At 34.4% G+C, this 22,725-nt stretch overlaps 1 protein-coding gene across 3 annotated transcripts in view; it reads left to right on the top strand.

The window, feature by feature from the left end:
• GPATCH2 (G-patch domain containing 2) overlaps positions 1-22,725 on the top strand; it is a 200,146-nt gene that overhangs the window by 8,937 nt on the left and 168,484 nt on the right. For 2 of the 3 annotated variants that reach the window (XM_003930346.4, XM_074385207.1), the window contains exons 2-5: positions 2,742-3,458; positions 8,752-8,813; positions 12,318-12,500; positions 12,986-13,065. In XM_003930346.4, coding sequence (XP_003930395.2) covers positions 2,742-3,458; positions 8,752-8,813; positions 12,318-12,500; positions 12,986-13,065 — 1,042 coding nt within the window. Of the gene's footprint in view, positions 1-2,741; positions 3,459-8,751; positions 8,814-12,317; positions 12,501-12,985; positions 13,066-13,193; positions 15,202-22,725 lie in introns of those variants that run through there. The other variant, XM_010340938.3, reaches the window with a different exon arrangement.

Here is a 22,725-nt window from a genome sequence, read left to right as displayed (position 1 = left end):
TGTATTTATTTTTATTTTTATTTTTGAGATGGAATTTTGCTCTTGTTGCCCAGGCTGGAGTGCAGTGACACAGTCTCGGCTCACTGCAACCTCCATCTCCTGGGTTCAAGCCATTCTCCTCCCAGTAGCTGGGATTAACAGTCATGCGCCACCATGCCCGGCTAATTTTGTGTTTTTATTATAGATGGGGTTTCTCCAAGTTGGTTAGGCTGGTTCTGAACTCCCGACCTCAGGTGATCTACCTGCCTTGGCCTCCCAAAGTGCCAGAAAAAAGAATTTGTTAACATATAGATAATAGAAAAAAGATCCATTTGGTTTATCAATGTAGTCAGAGTTGGAGCCTTTGTTTTGTTTGGCGTAATACTGATTTGTATGTGATACATATATCTTTTAATCAAAATCAGTATTCTAAATCCTGAGTTGTGGGGCTAGATGTGATCGCTCACCCCTGTAATATAGCATTGACAGGCTGAGGAGGGTGGATCACTTGAGGTCAAGAGTTCGAGATCAGCCTGGCCAACAAGGTGAAACCCTGTCTCTACTAAAAAATACAAAAATTAGCCGAGCATGGTAGCTTCTGCCTGTAATCCCAGCTATTCAGGAGGCTGAGACAGGAGAATCACTTGAAACCAGGAGGTAGAAGTTGCAATGAGCCGAGATCATGCCACTGCACTCCATCCTGGATGACAGATTGAGATTCCTTCTCAAACAAACAAACTCTGAGGTGAATGTAGTACCCTTACAAAGGAAAAAAACAAATCTCTTGGCCCTCCAGAGTTTATTTAAAATAGTTATTTGAATCACCACATGTTTGAGAAAGCTGTATATATTAGATTTTTTGTTTTTGTTAAATACATTTAGAATGCCCATGGAGATAAATCTAGAAAATACAAATTCACATTAACCGAAATGCAATGCCACGTTTCTTAATTGCTCATGGTGTACATTTTACTAACCAGTACAAGGTTGGTTCATTGAGCTCAGTTTACTTTCACCAGCTGTACTACCCTGTCCCTTGTGTTCATTCAGGTCTTTCACCCCTGTTTTTCTATTCAAAACAATATAGCTAACTATGAGTCATTTAGGTTTTATATAGATGTATATTAAATCTGTCTTGAGGATTATAGTAATACTACCTGGTGCTAAATTAATCACAAACAAAACTACAGACTGGCTACTGGAATTGTGTAGCTGATCTTGGCTGTAGTTTGGTCAACATTGGCTGGAGTTTGAATCCTATCTCCACTACTTAGATGCATCACATTGTGACAGAATTCTTTCCGTCTTTGTGTATTTCATCTACCACTTCGTAGGGTTATTGTGTGAGAATGAAATGAAGTAATACATATAAAACACTTAGAAATGGGCCTGGCAAATAGCAAATACTCAAATGTTAGAAGCTATATATATGCATCATATTATAAATGGTAAATCCGTTGGATCACAATGTGTGTTGATTTTAGGTTATTAAAATGAAAAGACAAAAGTTGAAAGTTGTTGTAAGGAACTTGCAAAAACCTGAAATTACAGACTGCTAGAGACTTTACATGACTGTAGAGACTATATAGACCACAGGTCAGCAAACTATAACCAGCTTTAACCTAAATTTATAAATAAAACTTTATTAGAACACAGCCATACCCATTTATTTATGTATTGCTTGTGGCTATTTCTGCATTACAGTGGCAAGTTGAGTAGTCATGGGAGACCCAGTGGCCTGCAAAGCCTAGAATATTTACTGTCAGGCCCTTTGCATGAAAGTATGCCTACTCCTGAAGCTCTGTATGACTGTTGAGAATGTTTCAGTCCCTTGGTGCCTCTAGATCTCAATTTGAGAAATGATTGCTTGTGGCCTTCATAAGAACGGTGCATATCTGAATTACCTGTGATGATTAAAAAATAAAACCAGATACCTTGGCTGTATGTCACACCAACTAATTTAAAATCTTTGGGAATTGGGTTTTAAAAGGACAAGTATAATTTATAAAAACTCCCAAAGAATGCTGATGCTTATCCCTACTGACTACTGGATAATATTCTTACTGCTAATATAGTTTAAAGCTTTTAAAAAAGGAAAGTCTAAGAGATTGCTTCAGGATGAAGTAATGATGGGCCCTTTTAAACCAGTGAGGCTCCAATTTGAATGTGAATGTAGTTTCTGCTTCACTGGTTTAAGAGATTAGTGTGGCCTAAATAAATGCATGGTGTTGGTTAAACTTTCTTTTCACATATATTACTAATCCTGAAACTAGTTGTCCGTCTTTCTGACTGCCTCTTATATTATGGCAGTGACTGGTAAGCGTGGTGAATAAAAGATTTCATGTTTCTTTTTTTACTTAGAGGTTAGTGGGCGAAGAGGGTACTGAGAAAGTTCTTTCTGTATCTGCTGTAGGAAAACTGGCTCTAGAAAAGGGATAGGAGGGACCAGTGGGTAGGGATTGAAACAGAACTTTTCCATAATTATACAGTAAAAATATAAAAATACTGGGATCTTTCATTGCTCATAAGCTTATTCTATCTTGGAAGTAATTCCTATGTTTAATAAAAGAACTTATATAAGAAGAGGCCTACGATGAATCAATATTTAAAACTGTAATATCTTGGAAAGGAAAATTAGCTTTGAAACATTTTATAATCATTATTAATTTTTATCAAATTTCTAATAAATTGTCTGTTGTAGAAAACCAGGTTACTATGGTTAAGATTGACTATTTTCTGTTTTCTTTCTCTAATAAATGAAGGCATTTCAGTAGAACCATGGAGGAACTGGTTCATGACCTTGTCTCAGCACTGGAAGAGAGCTCAGAGCAAGCTCGAGGTGGATTTGCTGAAACAGGAGACCATTCTCGAAGTATATCTTGCCCTCTGAAACGCCAGGCAAGGAAAAGGAGAGGGAGAAAACGGAGGTCATATAACATGCATCACCTGTGGGAGACTGGTCACTGCTTAAGTGAAGGCTCTGATTCTAGTTTAGAAGAACCAAGCAAGGACTATAGAGAGAATCACAATAATAATAAAAAAGATCACAGTGACTCTGATGACCAAATGTTAGTAGCAAAGCGCAGGCCATCATCAAACTTAAATAATAATGTTCGAGGGAAAAGACCTTTATGGCACGAGTCTGATTTTGCTGTGGACAATGTTGGGAACAGAACTCTGCGCAGGAGGAGAAAGGTAAAACGCATGGCAGTTGGTCTCCCACAGGACATCTCTAACAAACGGACAATGACCCAGCCACCTGAAGGCTGTAGAGATCAGGACGTGGACAGTGATAGAGCTTACCAGTATCAAGAATTTACCAAGAACAAAGTCAAGAAAAGGAAGTTGAAAATAATCAGACAAGGACCAAAAATCCAAGATGAAGGAGTAGTTTTAGAAAGTAAGGAAACGAACCAGGCCAATAAGGACAAAATGGAATGTGAAGAGCAAAAAGTCTCAGATGAGCTCATGAGTGAAAGGTGACTTTTATATTCTCTAAATATAAAAATATTTATCCCCAGTGTTTGTGGTTGAATGTTTTATACTTTAATTAATTCTACTTAAAAATAATTATAAATTATAATAATGATAGTGATATTACTGTTTAACTATGGTTGTATTTCCTTACAATTTATGATGTTTAGCATAAAGCAAAATTGCTTATTTGATTTACACAAAGTCTTTTGATTGTATTATAATGACTTTTCAGCTACAAAGAGAAAAGGAAATGGATTTTCAGGGGGAAAGAATGTGCTTTTGAATAACAGCACGTTTGTAACTCAGAATTGGATATATAATTATTTATGTGTTTAATTATAGAGCTTTCGCTTTTGGTGCTTTTTAGAGTGTCACAATTCATTAGTCTATTCTGATTCTTGAGAATCAAAAGTTTGTACCACTTCAACATGTATGTGGCTTGATATTATAAAAAACTGTAGCTTGCTAGGAATTCTGATCACTTATGAATTGTAAAACCCAATTTATAGTCTACAAAAGCCTGGTTTTGTCATTAGAAAAATAGAAAAACAGTGATCCTGTGGCAGTTAGTCTAATCTGTCTGTTCCAGGAAGCAGATATACTACAGTGATAATTGTTAAGTACTATCTTGACAGCATCAAAAGGTAAGTGATCATTTTTCTTTTATACTGAAGTGATAAAGTGATGCTACTTGCAAGAAATTAGAATATATTAACATTTTATCCTTTTAGGCATGAGTCTGCAAAACCAAATGCTGAACTATGAGCCAGAAAAAAAAAACAGTCTGTAAATATGGTCTGGTCTGGGGGAAAGAGTATTTGATTTTTAATTTGTAGGGCTGGGATCTTTTTTTTTTTTTTTTTTTTTTTTTTTTGAGATGGAGACTCACTCTGTTTTCCAGGCTGGAGTGCAGTGGTGTGATCTCAGCTCACTGCAACCTCCACTTCCTAAGTTCAATTGATTCTTCTGCCTCAGCCTCCTTTGTAGCTGGGATTACAAGTGTGCACCACCATGCCTGGCTAATCTTTTTTGTAGTTTTAATAGAGGTGGGGTTTACCGTGTTGGCCAGGCTGACCTCAAACTCCTGACCTCAAGTGCTCCACCTGCTTTGGCCTCCCAAGGGCTGGGATCATTGTAATCATGTGGATTGTAGTGAGCTATCAATCCATTTTTTTTTTTTTAATTTTTGTTTTTGTTTGTTTGTTTTCTGTTTGTTTGTAAATGTGAGTGGGACCTGGTAAAAGTTTATGGAATTATCCTTTTATTAGACATGGTTTGCTAGTTATATAATTTTTCTAAAGAAGTAAAAATTACTTACATTAAAAAAATTTGGCTTAGCATGGTGGCTCACACCTTTAATCTCAGCACTTTGGTAGGCTGAGGCGAGTGGATCATCTGAGGTCAGGAGTTTGAGACCAGCCTAACCAATATGGTGACACTCCGTCTCTACTAAAATACAAAAATTAGCCAGGTGTGGTGGTGTGCACCTGTAGTCCCAGCTACTAGGGAGGCTGAGACAGGAGAATCACTTGAACCTGGGAGGCAGAGTTGAAGTGAGCCGAGATCCTGCCATTGCAACAGAGCAAGACTCCATCTCAAAAAAAAAAAAAAAAAAAAAAAAAAAAAAAGAAGAGTTTCCAGAAGGCTTTGAAAAGACTTGGTATATGTCTTTCTGGCAGGAAAATTGCCATTTTTATATGAAAATAAGTATTATTTGTTTTGTGACTTAGGACCACTTAACCTTGCTTGAAAGTGATTGTCTGGTTCAATTACCAGGAGGGAGAGTGTATGGCAACAGATGTAACATACTCAATTCTGGATTACTCACAATTAGATTACCTGCTTTTTGAGTTAATTGTGTAAGCCCCCCCACCCCCCTTTTTTTAAATTTCCTGCTTTTATTGAACTGCTTTTTTATAGGACATGTAACTGGTAATGGAAATTAGATCAGACTCCCCATTTTTCATTTCTTTTTATGGTAAAAAGTATTTGAGGCCGGGCAAGGTGGCTCATGCCTGTAATACCAGCACCTTAGAAGGCCTGGACTAATAATGGAGCCTCTGTCCTCAACAGCTGCATAGTGTGGAATAGCCAGACAAGCAAATGGTGAAAATGAAATGTGCTGAGTGGAAAGTACTAGTGAGGAAAGACTTCTTAAAGGAGCTTTGCTTTAAAGCAAGTACTAAGACTTGTTCAGGAATTGAAGGAATCAGGAGAGGGAAATGGCATTCATAGGTAGAGAAGGAATAGCTTGTGCAAAGGCATGAATTGTGAAATGAAAGTGGTCTGTTTGGGGAAGAAATAAAATGCGATCAGAATTATAGCAAAAAAGCATTTTTCGAAGGTCTATGTGCTATGGCAAATAGTTTGTATTTTATCATAGTCAATGGGATCAGTGAAGAATTTTTAAGAGTGAAGAAACTCAAGTTGATTTACATTTTACCAAGATAGTGTGATCTTTACAGCTGTATTTTGTTTACCTTTGACCTCTAGTCGGTGCTTGAGTGGGAGATGAATTATGACTATGATAGCAGAGGGAAATAAGTATTTGAGACCAATTTTAATAATTCAAATCAATGGGAAGTTGACTGACGGTATTTGGGAGGATGAATGAGAAAGAGGACTCTACTGAAAATATAGGAATTAAACAAATTGGGGTAAGTGGTTGGTATTAGTGTACATATGTTTGTTCATCCAGCATGTATGGAATATATTCTCATCCAAACACAGTAGAGTTATAAAATTCACTCCAAAAAGGTGCATCTCCAAGGAAAAGGTGTAATGACTGTCAGCTGCTGAAAATAAAAAGCTTTGCTTCTATTTAAGTTTTTTTTTCAGATTTATTGAACATAGAAACACATACATAATGTACATGGAGCAACTTGCTAGATATCAATGAGGTGAAATATAAATAAAGAAACATGTTGTATACATATATGCCAGAGTACCTCAAAGTAGGACGAGGATCATTAAGGACTAAGAACTGGAGGAGAGGGTTATTCTGATTTCCTTATATCTTTAAGAGAGAGGGCAGGTGAAGAGGGAAGAGAGTGGAGATAGGCATACCACTGGGAAAAGAACATAAACAAAAGGACCAGAGATGGGAATGAGAAGAATTTAGATGGAGGCCTATCCATAGAAAGTCTTGAAATCTAAATTTAATTCAGCAAGTGTTGAGGAAGTAATTTTAGATTTTTAAATAGAAGACTGTCCTATAAGGTACACATGTGTGTGTATGTGTGTGTGCATACTTTATCTACTACTTTCTTTGGAATAGATGTAAATTTACAGAAAAGTGGTAAAGATAGTTCAGAGAGTTCATGTATATCACATTTCCATATACCCCAAATCCACTTTCCTCTATTGTTAATATCTTATATTACTATAGTTCATCTCTCACAATTAATGAAACAAAAATTGATACATTTGTAAATAAAGTTCATAGTTTATTAGAATTTCCTTTGCTTTTAATGTCCTTTTTCTGTATCAGAATATCACATTATTTTTAGTCAACTTGTTTTATTTTGAAAAAGTGACCTGGGTATATGTAGAATAGATTAGAGAAAGAGTAAATCTGAATTCAGAGATTGAGGTCCATAAAAAATAGCACATCAATTCATAATGCCTTGTCTGCAAATCTGAACTCTGAAAAGCTATGAAAAACAAATTCATTGGTGGCCAGATTTAATTTGACTTGCACTTAAAGTCGTTATTCGTTCTTTTAATTGAAAAAATATATTAACGTGTTTAATGGAGTACTATCCCAGACTCCTCTGAGGCAGTTTAGAATATACCTTGCTAAAATTTGAATAATTCAGAATTTTAAATACATTGGCCTCAAGGGTTTTAGAAAAGGAATTGTGACCTTAGGTATATGAGGCCCTTCATTTGAGTTGTGTTAATGGGGCACACGGGATAAAGCAAAGTATCAGTAATAGTTTAGACAGCAAAATGTCAGCAAGATAAAGATTGTGAGGTGATTTTAATAATTCACGCTATGGTGCATAGAAGAGCACATATGTTTGTAAATAAGAAAATTTGGTTGTGATGCTCTTAGAAAATATTTTTTTCAACATAAGGAGCTTCATACATGCAGCTAATTTGGAAGAAAACTAGAAAGAAGTCTAAATTCGGAACTCCTTGGAAAAAAAAAAAAGAACTCCTTGGAAAAATGTGCCTCTTAACAAATTCCTATATTCTTCATTAATACTTAGCTTTTAAAAAATGGAACAAAAACTGAAATTATATTCAGAAAATATATGTGGATTTAGTTCATCTATAATTTTAATCCTAAACTTCTCAATTTAGATACTTTAAAACAAGTTAGGATGACTTTTTAAAAAATAAGTTTATGTAGTTCTACATATTAATGGAATAAGTATTTTAATTTAAAAAAAGGGATGATTTTCTGATTGGTTAAAATTAAGAATTACAATAAAAATGAAATACATGAGAATTTTCAAAGAACATCACTCAATTTTCTTTAAAAGCTAAGCCTCATTATATGACCTTGTTCTCCTGGTATTTTAAACTAGACAGTATTCATATAAGCATTACTTCTATTAGAACCAATAGTAACAGTTTGTTTATGTTATTGAAATATCTGCTGTTTCTTTTATTTGTATGTTAAATTTGACTCTGGGCCTTCTGTGGGAGCAGTGAGAACCTGTGTTATTTTTGGACACTCCTTCCTTAATATTTGTAATATTCCTTTTTTTTTTTTTTGCTTAAAAGTGACCTTAACTTCGATATAATGGATTATCACTGTTTTAAACTTTTTACTCCTTTGCAAACTGATAGAGTTGTTGTGAATTCTTAAGTAATGTCTTTTTCAGAATATTTGCCAATGTGGTTATGGAAAGTAATCTCATCCTAGTCCCTTGTATTTCATGTGCTGAAGAAAGGCTTAGCCTGCTTTTGATTGAAACTTTCCCATTTTATTGAGCAGTGGTGTTCCAGACTCAAGCTGAATTGCATGGCATAAGAAAGGAGCAGTGAGCATTTGATGAAAGCATGTAATAAAATGCATCAATTGTGTCAGCACCTCGTTGCAGTCACATCTGGCTTACTGTCAGGGTCCCATTAGATTCCTGTGGTTTTATGTGCCAAAAATAATATGCTCTGTAGTTAATGGAAACAGGATATTTGCAGTTTGATTAAAAAAAATCATCTTATTTTCTTTCAGATCTTTGTCAGGCTTAAGTTCCATCTCTGAGCTGCCATGTCTCTTTAAAATTTTACGACTGAAAGATCAATTGTTCTTTTGATCTGTTTCTTTCTTTTTCGTTATTACAGTGATTCCAGCAGTCTCAGCAGCACTGATGCTGGATTGTTTACCAATGATGAGGGAAGACAAGGTACCAAAATGATATTTTTTTCTCTCTTTGGAAAAACTTCTTCATTCTATAGTTGTGTTTATTATTGGTTACTTCATAAGTTGATGACTGCAGTCCGTTTACCTTACACACATTACTTAATGGACTAGGATTTAGTATTGTAGCTGGTTTTTTATATGCTGTGGAAGGTGTCCTGTCTTCATGACCTAAAGTAATTGATTATCTCCAAAAGCTAGTATTCGGAGCTAAGAATATTAAGGGAGGATTATCTTGTTTGAGAAAGCTTATGTAACTTTTTGATTTTCTCTCATTTAGCAAGTTTGAAAGAAACTGGTTCTCATTCTGTACCTAATTCCAAATGTACTTAAAACTGTTTAAGCATTCATAAAGGTGGATTTGCAAGTCATTTGTCATTTTTATTTAGCTGTGACATTTATTCATTCTATCCAGTTTGTAAGTAATTAGATGATTTTTATGAATTCAATAATGTAAACTGTTAAACAGAAATGTCTTGCAGCATATATGTTTTCCATCCTGAAACTTCTGGAAGCTTCAGTCTTTAACATGGCAGTATTTTGAAGCTATGAAAAATAAGAAAACCTTCATAAGGGGACAGGATTAATCCTTAATAGGATTAATTTCATTTAGTCACATCTGCTCTTGATTGTTTCCCTTTTTATGCTCCATACAAATCATGCAGTTAATACATACAAATACCTATCACAAATGTTCTCTCACTTTCTTAAGAACACATAGGAGGAAGACAGTAAGTTACAAGTGAAAAAAGCTAATATAAATTTTAAATTATAAATTTATTTAATGATGTTATAAAAAAGGACAAAGTAATTGCTGCCTACACTTTTTTCCTTAGGCTGTTCATCCTCTTGGCAGCACAGTAAATGTAAATGAAGTGATCATTCTTTTTTGCCTATTTGTAAACTGTTTGTCCTAGATAAATAGGTACATAACTATTTGAAAGACCATAGACTTTAAAGTCGAGACTTTGCTGAAATATGTTAGAATGCTGGGGCTAAGTGGGAGGGTGAACTACCTTGATAATATACTTAAGTTCTCATTAAAATACAGGTCTTTACTCAAGATTGTATTATAAATGTTGATATTGGTAATGAAATGAAATGAAAAAAAGTAAAAAAACAACTTTGACAAGCCTGTCAATCTTGGATAAATATGGAAGGGCTTAGAATGTTACGCTAGCATTTATTGTAAACTTACTATATTTCACATTGCTAAGTGCTTTTCTTGCCTTTAAGTTCTTAATTAATTCTTTAAAAACCCTTTGAGATTCCCAGTTTTTTAAAATGAAGATACTGATGCTAATAGAGTTGAAGTAACTTTCCTGATATTAGAGAAGACAGGAATTCTAATTGTTCTGTCCGACTTCACAGGAAGTTCTTATTCAGTGACTATTTGATTTCCCTATGAAGAATAAAGTTGTGTATCACATCAAAAATAAAATAATTTTATTTTTCTATAATAATGTTGGAATTCAGTTATATGGTAGTCAGTTTCAACTGAGGACTGTTTTTTTCTTATTCTTAAACCTGGTCTGAATACTTTTAATATAAAGCTCAGAAAAGTCCTGATCTCTAAGTGCTGTAAATTGTGTTTTTCGAAAAATTATTTTTTAAATTAATTTCCCAGTAGAAATAAGCTCTAGTGACTCTAGTTTTTGAAATGCCTTTAAGTTTCCATTCCATCTTAGTTGAAATGTAGCTATTTCTCATAAAATTATTTTCAACTGAAGCTTAAGAGTATTTTCAGTTTTCCTTTAAATATGTTTGTTGTAAGAGATTTTAGAAATCAGAAATATCTTTCTCTAAAGAAAAGAAGTTTATGACAATTATGATGACTCTCTTAGAAACCAGAGTTAGTAGTGGCTTTTTATAATCAAGGGGAGGATACTTTAATGAATCTCAGATCATCTTCAAAATGCTATTTGTTTCTTTCTGTTTTTCTTTTTCTTTTTCTTTTTTTTTTTGAGACGGAGTTTCGCTCTCTTTACCCAGGCTGGAGTGCAATGACGCGATCTCAGCTCACCGCAACCTCCGCCTCCTGGGTTCAGGCAATTCTCCTGCCTCAGCCTCCTGAGTAACTGGGATTACAGGCACGCGCCACCATGCCCAGCTAATTTTTTTGTATTTTTAGTAGAGACGGAGTTTCACCATGTTGACCAGGATGGTCTCTATCTCTTGATCTCGTGATCCACCCGCCTCGGCCTCCCAAAGTGCTGGGATTACAGGCTTGAGCCACTGCGACTGGCCTCTTTTTTTGTTTTTAAGACAAGGTTTCGCCCTGTCGTCCAGGCTGGAGTGCCTTGGTGTGATCATAGCTCATTGTAACCTAAAACTGCTGGTCTCAAGGGGTCCTCCTGCCTCAGACTCCTGTAGCTAGGACCACAGGTGCATGTTACCATGCCCGGCTAATTTCTAATCTTTTTTGTAGAAACAGGGTCTCACTATCTTGCCCAGGCTGATCTGGAACTCCTGATCTCAAGTGATCCTCCCACTTTGGCCTCTCAATCCACTGAGATTACACCCATGAGCCACCATGCCTGGCCTGTCTCTCTTTCTTTTAAAAGCCATCCGTCTTTTGTATTTTTGTCTCTTTATACAGCTCTTCATAACTACTTTTTCTTCAAAATACAAAATACTGATTCTCACTGATGACACATTTCAAACTGAATTTTGAATTGATCATTTATTGTTCCATGGTTACACTCATGTATGTTCCCAAAAGTCAGAATTACTGGATAGTGCTGGACAAAAACATCTCATTTATTCAATATAGTTTCTTCATAAACTCGAAGGTATTGTCACTTTTCATTTAAAATCAACTTTTTCAAAACTATTTCTTAATGAGCTTAATTGGATTAATTTCATTTAGTCACATCTGTTCATGATTGTTTCCCCTTTTACACTCCATGCAAATCATGAAATTAAGCAAATTATGTACCCATATCAGCTGCAAAGAAAGGGTTCCACAGTTTTAATACTTTTTCATTCCTGGGAGCAGATTAAGGTTTGTTTTTTCCTTAATGTGGAAGGGGTAGTAACTTAAGTGGATTTTCCAACAGATTTTGCCAAAGGATTAACCAGTTTATTATTGTTTTTCATATTTTAAAATTGGTTCTAAAACATAATATTTTGCATTTTTGTTGATGGTAGTTCTTCCAGTCTTAAGAGAACATTTCTTAAGTTAAGCTGTGTTATAAAATAAGTTTTCCTTATGGATTATATATGTAGTTGTCAAAACATAGGATTCCCCGATTCAAATTTTAGGTAAATAATACACAATTTTTTAGAACAAGTATTTCCCATGCAGTACTTAGACATACTTACACTAAAAATTTAATGCCAGTAATATATACTTATAGTAAAAGTTAGTCATTGATCTTAATTTCAAATTTAACTGCCATCTTGTATTTTAACTACCTGACAACACTAATTGTGTAACTGGATGATAAAACTGAATCTTTGGTGGTGGGGGTTTCTTGTATTTGCACAGGTGATGATGAACAGAGTGACTGGTTCTACGAAAAGGAATCAGGTGGAGCATGTGGTATCACTGGAGTTGTGCCCTGGTGGGAAAAGGAAGATCCTACTGAGCTAGACAAAAATTTACCAGATCCTGTCTTTGAAAGTATCTTAACTGGTTCTTTTCCCCTTATGTCGCATCCAAGCAGAAGAGGTCAGTAGCTCTGGCTCCTGGGTAGATACAATGGGTTTAAAGTCCATCTAGGAATATTCATTTAAAGAGGATAAGATAAAGTGGAAATTAGAGAATGTAAACACAAGACGCTGCAAAGAAACATATTGGCCGCTAATACAGCTACTACGTTTATTGTGCTTTCAAATTAGTAAAAAAATTGACTTGCTTTCTTGCTAGGCTCATGGAGAAAATGTTGAAATGATAGGAATGTGAATTGGGACAAAAGAAATGGCCTGGATATTTATTACTGTAGTGTTTAAGCACTGGATAGTTAAGTGCTGACTGCATTAGTATTTTACTAGGCATTGCTTCAATTTTTTTTAAGTGTGAGTTTTGCATTTTCCCCGGTAATATTCATGGCATTCACTGCCACCACCAACTTACTTTTCATTCTCTATTGATAGATCGTCTTCTATGCTCCAGTGATCATAGAATCTTCTAAATTGAGTACTTTGATTTTCCAGGTTTCCAAGCTAGACTCAGTCGCCTTCATGGAATGTCTTCAAAGAATATTAAAAAATCTGGAGGGACTCCAACTTCAATGGTAGGCATACTTTTTTTGTGTAATTGTCATGTTTGGAAATGTTTCCATTTCTATGGAATAAAAAGCCACATCCTCATCCTTTATTCATATTCTAATGTTATACTTAAAAATAATCCATTTTTTTGTAGGCTACAAACTGGACCAGTGAGATTCCCCTATAAACCAAATCTTCTAATGCTAATAAATTAGTTACGTTTTGAACATCTGGGGAATGACATTCGAGGGAACCTGGCTCCTGTCCTCTTCCCTGGAGGAATATCACTGAAGTGAGAGCCTCTTTGATGAAAAGATGGGGCTGTTTTTGCTGGAGGACTGGTATTCTTTTAGTCAGAAGTGAACCTGACTGGGGAGGCTTTCTAGGCATTTAGGTTGGCCCAGGGTGGATAGAAACTACTGTATATTTTATATATTTTTCTCTTTTATGATTTTTTTTTACATTGAATCTATTTATGTATACTTGCTTTGCCAAAATGCTAACAAAGCTAGAAATTTAAAACTTCCCAATCTAACAAGTATTCCTTAATGTTTATATTGTGACTGATTAAGAATTAATTTTTACATATCTGACTGTTGTAAATAAAAATCATGATGCATTGACATTTATGGTTCATTTTTAGAGAAGTCTTATATAACCAGCATTATTTAAAATATTTGCATTTTACTCAGGGTATTTTAACAAGGGCTATGATGAGTAGTAGGTAAGGCTGATAATCTTTGCTGGAGTTTGTATTTTGTTCAGCTTACTTTCTACTTGGGTAATCTGCTCTGTATTGCAAACTCATTGTATTTTATAGTATAGTTTTCATTGTACTGCAAAAATCATCCTCGTTCTAAATTAGCCACAGTGATAACTTGTCTGCACTAGTAGAATCATTTACCTTTTAAATTACCTGCTTTGTCTGATACCTGAAACACATCAAAATTATTATTTTGGTTTAGAGCTTAATGAAACATGTGAAAGCTGGTATTTTTAACAAATACTGTGTGATTCTGAATCATATCGTCATGTTTAAAAGTGAGAGCTGCTTGTACATCTTTAGAATGGCAGACCATATGTGTCACTGTGAGTGTCAGAAATACTTGCATGAGCTCATTTTCACCAAGCAGGGGGAAATGTAATGTTTCTATTGATGGTATAATTTAGACACTATAATAAGTTCAGACCATTTGAGTTCTTCAAAATGGTTATATTAAAATGATATTTTTATTAAGCTTCAATGAAAAACAATGTGATTTAATATGTGTATTTTTATATTATTGTATGGATTAATTGTTAATTCAGCATTTAACTTAAATATGACTGGGAAAGAAACTTCAAGTTGCCATTGCCTTTACCTAAAGTTCTTAAAGTCTGAAATATTTCAGCAAATGCATTAAGCTGGAACGTGTGACATCTCCTTTTAGACTGCTCATCTAATTTGGAGAGATTAAAAATGATAAAATGCAACTTTGAGTCTCTTTACCTTTGCATATTTAAAGTGATATTTAAAGGTACAATAGTGTGGTGTTGGTAATTGTAAGTAAGCTTTTCTGTGCTATGTCTTTGCAGTGAAAATTCATGTTTTTTTTCTGAATTACATAAATGCTTTTGTTTTATTTTGTATGATTGTCTTTTAGATCTGAATAAGTCACTTTAAAACCTTGGCCTATGAACTTTGCCTTATCAATCATGAATCTAGATGAATGCTATCTAGTTCTTGGTTCAGTTTTACCTATTTTTATTTTTGGTTCACTGCTTGCTTGAGCATAGCTGGGATTTGTAGCCCATTTTCTAGGCTTATTGCAATCTCACTGTGGTGTTTTATAGAAGCTATTACAACTGATAGGCTAGCTTCATGGTATTGATGATACATGGCTTAACCATACTAAAAGCTGCCTTGCCTGTCTAAATTGTAAAAAGGTGATTAAGTTTCCACTTGATGGAGATATACTATATATGTGTGTTTATCATGGAACTAGTGCATTAGGCCATAAACTGTTTTTCTGGTCTATGTTTTTTGTATTTAAAATTTTACTGAAGACAATAGACTCCTTCAGGTTTTCTTTCTTTCAACCCTGAATTGTCCTTGTTTGGATTTTTAAGTACTGTAATTTTTTTTTTTTTTTTTCAATAAAATCTCTGACTTGGGCAAGAAAGGTAAGAGTTCCAATTTGTGCTGATATTTCTCTGATTTCCTTTGCTAAGTTTTTGTTGTTGCTCTTGCTTATGTTATTTATATTATATATAACTGTAATAACTAGTTTTAAAAATCATAATCTCACAAAACAGTCATCTTTACACAGTACTCATGACATCTGGTAGTAAGAAGTGAAATTTAATTGCCTTAGACTTTCACACTGGAAAGCCAGATTGCTTTTAAGAGAGATTAATTTTCTGAGCAAAGTCAAACACATGGAGTTGCAACCTATTAAACAGAATGCCGACAAAATATTTCTTAAGCAAATGAATGATGACTGCACAAATATAACGATGTAATATCTTTGAAGGAAATGACAGAAGGAGAATCTTTTACTAAAATATCAATCTAAACATTTTTTGGGGGGAAAGTTTTCAGTTGTATTACAGTTAATTCTCACTATTTGCCGTTCTTGTATTCTATAAATTTGCTGTAAACATTGAATTGGAGAATACTGAATCATGGCTCCTAAGGGAAAGATAGGGTTAGGTTCCTGCGAGCCTCTGGTCACAACATTTTCACCAACTGATCAGTAGATAACCTTGTCTTGTGTATGTTTGTGTTTAAAGACATTTAGTATATATTGTTGATGTATTAATATTGAACTCATGGCCGATAGCACTATAACTTACTTCTGAACAAAGATATTAAGTGTTTTCTCTATAAGGCACATCCCAGTCTTGCACTTAGAAGCAGTAGACAGCACTTGTCAGCACTCTACTTGGGGCTATTTAAAACAGAATAATCACCCACAAAAATCACAGAAATACAAACACAATCTGGTACTAATTTAGATTACAAAAAAGACACGTGTTTACAGTATGATAGCTTAAACAGTTAGGAAGAAGGTTACCTCGTTAACCTCTGTTAGGAATGCACATGTGTATCAGGTAACTCATCACATTTTTCACTGCTCTGCACATGTCACTGAATGACTACAAAAGTCAGAAATTATGAGTATTAATTTTGGGGTTACAAATAAATTTTAGCAAATAGGCAGACTTGCAAATGTAGAATCCACAATGGGAAGGAGATAGACTCTATTTAGTTTTATAGAGAGCAAACTGGTATTGTAGAAAATTTATAGATTTTGAAGTCAGATCTTTGTGAATCCACTCTGGTTCTTTTTAGTTGTAGTTACATTTTGAACCTCCTTCCCTCCTTTTGTTAAACACTGACAATGCTTACTTTTGCATAAGTGTCGTGAGGTTTTTAAAATGAGTTTATGTATACGTAATATGGGCCCAGCACTATCTCTGGTGCATAATATATATTAAATAAATGATAGTTATGATTGTTAGATACATTAAACACTATAGCTGGGACTTAGAGAACATTTGTATCATGAGTCAAAGTGTAGAATTTTGGACCTTAAACTTTTCTGGTTTTTATTTTTTCTTTCTTTTCTTTTCTTTTTTTTTTTGAGACGGGTCTCACTCTGTAGCCCAGGCTGGAGTTCAGTGGCACAATCAAGGCTCACTGCTGCCTCGACCTCCCCGGCTCAAGCAATGCTTCTACTTAAGCCTCCCTAGTAGCAGGGTCTACAGCCATTTGCAAACATGTCTGGCTAATTTTTATATTTTTAGTAGAGATGGGTTCTGCCATGTTGTGGAACCCGGTCTCAAACTCCTGGGCTCAAGCGATCCTCCCTCCTCAGCCTCCCAAAGTGTTGGGATTACAGGCATGAGCCACCACAACTGGCCCGTTCATATTTTATAAATAATTTGCCTTTACATTTAATATTTAAAGTACTTTATATGGCATTCTTTTATGTTTCTTTTATACCTTATTTATATTTGAGCTGGCCTCTGTCTTTAATATGATCTGTGAATCATAGTTGCAAATAAATTTTAGATTGACAGCCACTCCACTAAATCTTAAAACTTAATTGCAAACTGAGAAACTGCTCTAAACTCTTACCCTGATCACAGAGCACATAGACCTTCTCCCCCCATCATTTAAGCTATTCATTTCTACAATGAATAGCTACAAATAGTCTAATAGGTATTCCTGAACCTATACTGTTCAGGAGATTTGGGTCCTGATCTACTTGATCTACCTGATTTTTTAAATTAGTCATGCTCATATGCATGCAAACAGAGTCCTGAGATTTTTGTGCTGAGAGGAATTACTATTGCCATCCTAGTAAAGTACCAATTTGTTAAAACTCAGCTAACTAGCATCTCTTATTCCCCACTTTTAGGAGAATGAAGCAAACAATAATTAATTTCAAGGAATATTCAGCCCAAATTTCTTATATTTCCATAATTTGTGCATTAAGCTTAATTCAGAATAATATTTCTCAGAATAATGATGCCAGAATCTGTTTTGGGATATAGTACCTATAAAGTGCATCCAAGTAACCTTAGGTAAGCATCACATTCCAGTTAGCTAAGATATATCCTATTCCTGTGCATCCTAAAAAGTCAGTGTGTTTTGTAGGTCAGAGCTTTTTAAAATTCTTTTTTGATTTGAATTAATGGTCTTTCAACAGATGTTACATTGGTCTACTGAAAATTAGCATTCGAATTGTGTAGTCTTTTGAAAGATCAGGAAATAAATGACTCAGCTTAAAATACAGTTGTTGGAAGACAACATGAATATTACGTTGAAATTTTAAGTAAGAGTTATAGGAATTTATTTAAAAGTGTTAGAATTACCTCAGTCTACTTTTCTGTGTGGTTGGAATAAGAGTACTTTGGTGCTGGTATTGGTGGTTATTCTGCCAAAGAAAATGAATCTGGTTTAATTGACTTTTTATTTATATATGTTTATCAAGTTCAAAAATCTGAAAAAAATGTGGACATTAGCTCTTAATCCAATTTATCATGCTGTACAAATAAGCATACTGTTTAAATTCACTGTACAAAAACCCTGAACACAATAATTTATATTTGTTCAGAATCTTGAGTCAGTTCATTCTATAGGAGAAAAAGAATATTGTATGTATTTTCTTCTGTGAAGTCATAGAAAATCAGGATTATATGAGTGACATTTTGTTAATGATAATCATACTGTAATGATTTACTCTGTATGTCTTGCTCAACTTTTATTGTTTCTTAGGAAACTAGAGTAGGAATATTTAGTCTACTTTATAGCCTTTTACAACAGTAGGGACATTTAATTATTATTATTATTTTTTTAGATGGAATCTTGCTCAGTTCCCCAGGCTGGAGTGTAGTGGCACAATCTCGGCTCACTGCAACCTCTGCCTCCCAGGGTCAAGTGATTCTTCTGCCTCAACCTCCCCAGTAGCTGGGACTACAGGCACCCACCACCACCATACCTGACTAATTTTTGTATTTTTAGTAGAGATGGGATTTCACCGTGTTGGCTAGGGTGGTCTCAAACTCCTGACCTCAGGTGATCTACTGGCTCCAGCCTCCCAAAGTGCTGAGATTACAAGCGTGAGCCACTACACTCAGCCAGAGGGGCCATTTAAAATGAAGTTGATTTACATAAGGGAACTTCATAATCTAAGAGAAAGGAAAACTTTTATGATAGAAAGCAAATCTAAAATAATTTTAAAAAATACACACAGCCTATGTTCTCAACTGTAATTTGACCGTGACTAATTATCTAACAATTTTTGAGTGGAATTTACTAGCGAAATGCTTTATTTTAACCCGTATGAACTGATATATGTTTATATCCTTAAGGCATTTTTGGGTACTTTGGAGAATACAAGAAGCAAGTGTTTTTGAACTGTTGTTATTTTTTAAATATATATCATGTATAATCTAGGAGTATAGGTGTGAGCCACCATGCCCAGCCAGAAACTGACACTTTTTAAAATAACTTATTTTGAGATAAATTGATTCTGTATCTTAGAAAAGTACAACTTAATAGAATTATAATAAATATTTCTTTTACAAAATACATTTTAATACTGTCTCTTTTATTTAAAAATTCTCTATTTTGCGCTGGGACATGGTGGCTAACATCTATAATCACAGCACTTTGGGAGGCTGAGGCAGACAGATCACCTAAGGTCAGGAGTTTGAGACCAGCCTGGCCAACATGGTAAAACCCCATCTCTACTAAAAATACAAATATTAGCCGGGCATTGTGACATGTGCTTATAATCCCAGCTACTCGGGGGGCTGAGGGAGGAGAATCACTTGAATTTGAGTGGTGGAGATTGCAGTGAGCTGAGATCATGCCATTGCACTCCAGCCTGGGTGACAGAGTGAGACTCTGTCTCAAAAAAAAAAAAAAAAAAAATTCTCCATTTTGATATCATTTACAACTATATATTCTGTATCATAGAAATTTAATATCTGTAATTATTTTAAAATGTGATTTGAATAATTTTTCATTCAGTTCTATTAAATGGTATCTGTTTCTTTTGGTATTCTTTTATTATGCTTTATTAAAAGAGCAGATATTTACAAATTTAAATAGTACAGATACAGTATATTTATTCAGTCAGCAGTATTTTAATGTTCATTATATTCTCCATATTTAGACTTAGAAACCCTTTAGGAAAAATTGTATAAACTGATGTTCAATCTTGGTATTTCAATGTTACCAAAATTGTCAACATCTATTTTTCATATATTTAAAATGCGGGTTCTTGCTTTATGATAACTTCGCCTTTGAATTGGCTTGACTTTATAGACATCATTGTCATTTGGGTTTGTGATACTTTGGAAATCTGGAACCTTGCAAAGTGAATGTTAGTAATTTAGTAATTATAACAGACACGATGTTTACTATGTGCCAGACACTTTTCTATGTCATATTTCCATATATATATTTTCATTAATTTAATCTTATTAACATATCTATAATATTCATTAATGTCTACAACTTAAACAGTTTATTACATGTTCTTCCTTTGACAAGCCAAAATTAATGCAATTTGGAAGTTTTTCATTTTTCTGTCATGTTACTAATATTAATAAATATAAATACATTTTCTTCCTTAAGTAGTCTTCATTTCCTGGTTACGAAATGCCTGATTACAAAGTGTGAGTTATTTTTGAAATACTCACAGGCACTCTTTGTATCTCAAATGGCAAGCTCAATCAAGATGTGTGCCATAATAAAAATGATAATGAAATGTTTTACTGCTTCTATCAGATGAATCACTGGAACCCAATCCTCCATTTTCCTCCTTTCTTCCCTTTGTATATTTCTCAGGTAGTCCATAGTACCTTCTTGCCAATCTAGTTCTAGCACCTTCTGGTCTGCTTGCTTGCTCTGTCTTCTCCCTGCCTGCCCTCTATGGTCCCTCATCATCTCTCCAATCTGTTTTACAATGTGCCCCATAGCTGTCACATTGCTATTTTAGTTCAGCTGTGATGATATCCTATGTATTTCTTACATTCCTTTCCCCTCCTTTCTCATGTAACTTAGCAAAGCTCTGGGAAAATCTCTTAAAGGAGGATGATCTTTTTAGCTGGGACTTCTAGAATGAGTTACAGCTTACTAACTGATTCGGGGAAGGAAATTGGCAGACAGAAAGGCATGGTCAAGGATTAACTTTGAAACAGCATGGAATATTCAGAAAACTGTGAATCCAGTATTACTGAAGTATAAGATATGCTTGTGTGGAGTGATATGTAGTAGCAGGGAGGGTTTGGCTGAAAATGTGGGCAGGGTTTAGATCCTTATGGACGTTGTGGTCCATGGGAATGCATGTGAACTCATGTAATCTCCAAGGGGTTAAAAATTACCAGATTTGTTTTTTAAAAGGTTATGTGGGCAGTAGTATGGAGAGTACATTAGGTAATTACAAGTTAAGACTATATCAGGAGGCTAAGATCCATGCTTGTTCCACAGTAAGTAGGATCCATGGATGAGACTGAACCCTTACATTTTTCCTGGACCTGATATTCTGATCAACTCTTGCATGGCATCCACTCGTTTAACAAAGATTTTTGATACTAGGTAATGCCAGTATCAAATACCGCTGGGCCTCGGGTGTTAGTGATGAACAAGTTAGATAGGATCTCTTTGGAGCTTACATTTTAATGAATGAAAATAAACCTGCCAGAGGTTGGGAGGAGAATAAGGAAATAAAAATGGACATGGAGAAAATTAGGCAGGGTAAGTGTTAGAGAACTATAGAATATGAAGTTGATTGTAGAGAATATGATTTGCAGGCAGAAATTTTTAGCAAATCTAGTGCCATTATTCTTATTGCCCTTATAACAGTTGGGGAAAGGAGCAAGAGTATACATTATTCATATGTGTTCATTCAAGAAGTTGGGATAGGTTTCAGTCATCTCTCCTGATTCCTGATCAGATTGCCCAAGCTTTTAAGGCCTGCTATGGGTAGGCCTGGGAATGGCAAAAAAAGTCACTTTTGTTTACCAGGTACAGCTTTACTACTAGTGCTTCTGAATTTTTTTTGCCTTTATGTTTTTTTAATTGAGACAGTAATAATTATACATATTTGTGGGCTAATGTGGTATTTTGAAACACATGCAATATGTAGTAAATCAGATTAGGATATCCATCACATCAAACATTTATTGTTTCTTTGTAACTTTTGAATAATTTTTTTAGAGAAAGTTTGCAGATGCTAAATATTTATATGGTGTTTCGGAAGTTCCCTTTAGATTTCTTTATAATGTATGTGCTGAAATTTAATATGTAAGAACTTTGCTGCAGAGGTTACCAGTTTACTCTTCTGTTTTCATGGCAACTTAAATATGCAGTACAACTAGCGTTTTTATTACATTCTTAAAAATGCATGAAATACCATGCTTTCTGCTTTTTATTTTTCTCACTTTAGTATTTGCATACAAATTCTTAAGTCATTTCTTTAATAAAGAAATGATTTATTTCAGATGTACATTTTTGTTTTTGAGATATATTTATAATCTATAGACTTTCTAGTGAATCTCTTGAATTTGCAAATGTGAGGTTTTCTAAAAATACTTCTTAGACTATGATTATCGTTTAAAAACTTTTCTTCTCTTTTATACCCTAAGAAACCTTTGAAATATGTTTTAAAATGCTCTTTCAAAATTAAGGCTGCTGATTGGTAACCATTTGACTTCACAGATAAAGATGCAACACTTTTTTGTAGTTGTCTCTTAAAATGGTGATGACATTGCTAGTGTCCCCATTATTATTATTTTAAAAAAATCAAAATCAGGGAAACATGCTGCAAACATTTTACTTTCTAGGAAGCTTCTACTCTGTTTTTCTGCTTTTTTTTATTGCTGATAGAATTATTCTGATAGTCTATAAAATTCAATTTTCTAATTTCCCTTCAGATATGTCATTTATGTAGTATCAGAAAAGTTCAAAATCAGTGATGGGTAGAACACTTCCAAATAATAGTTAGCAAGTACTTTCTATATGGAAGTCACCTGCAAGTCCTCCAACTGAAGGTCAATTTGGAGAACTGAAAATTCATAATGAAATCATATAGATAGGAATTTTCTTTACTATAGTTAGAGAATGCCAACCAGATATTTGTTGACTGACATCCAGGAAAGGGGATTCTAAGAATCCAGAGATGCCA

This window comes from Saimiri boliviensis, chromosome 14, assembly GCF_048565385.1.
Source record: "Saimiri boliviensis isolate mSaiBol1 chromosome 14, mSaiBol1.pri, whole genome shotgun sequence".
Classification (NCBI taxonomy): domain Eukaryota; kingdom Metazoa; phylum Chordata; class Mammalia; order Primates; family Cebidae; genus Saimiri; species Saimiri boliviensis.
Note: the sequence above shows the minus strand (reverse complement) of the source record. Positions and strands in the feature narration are given on the sequence as shown.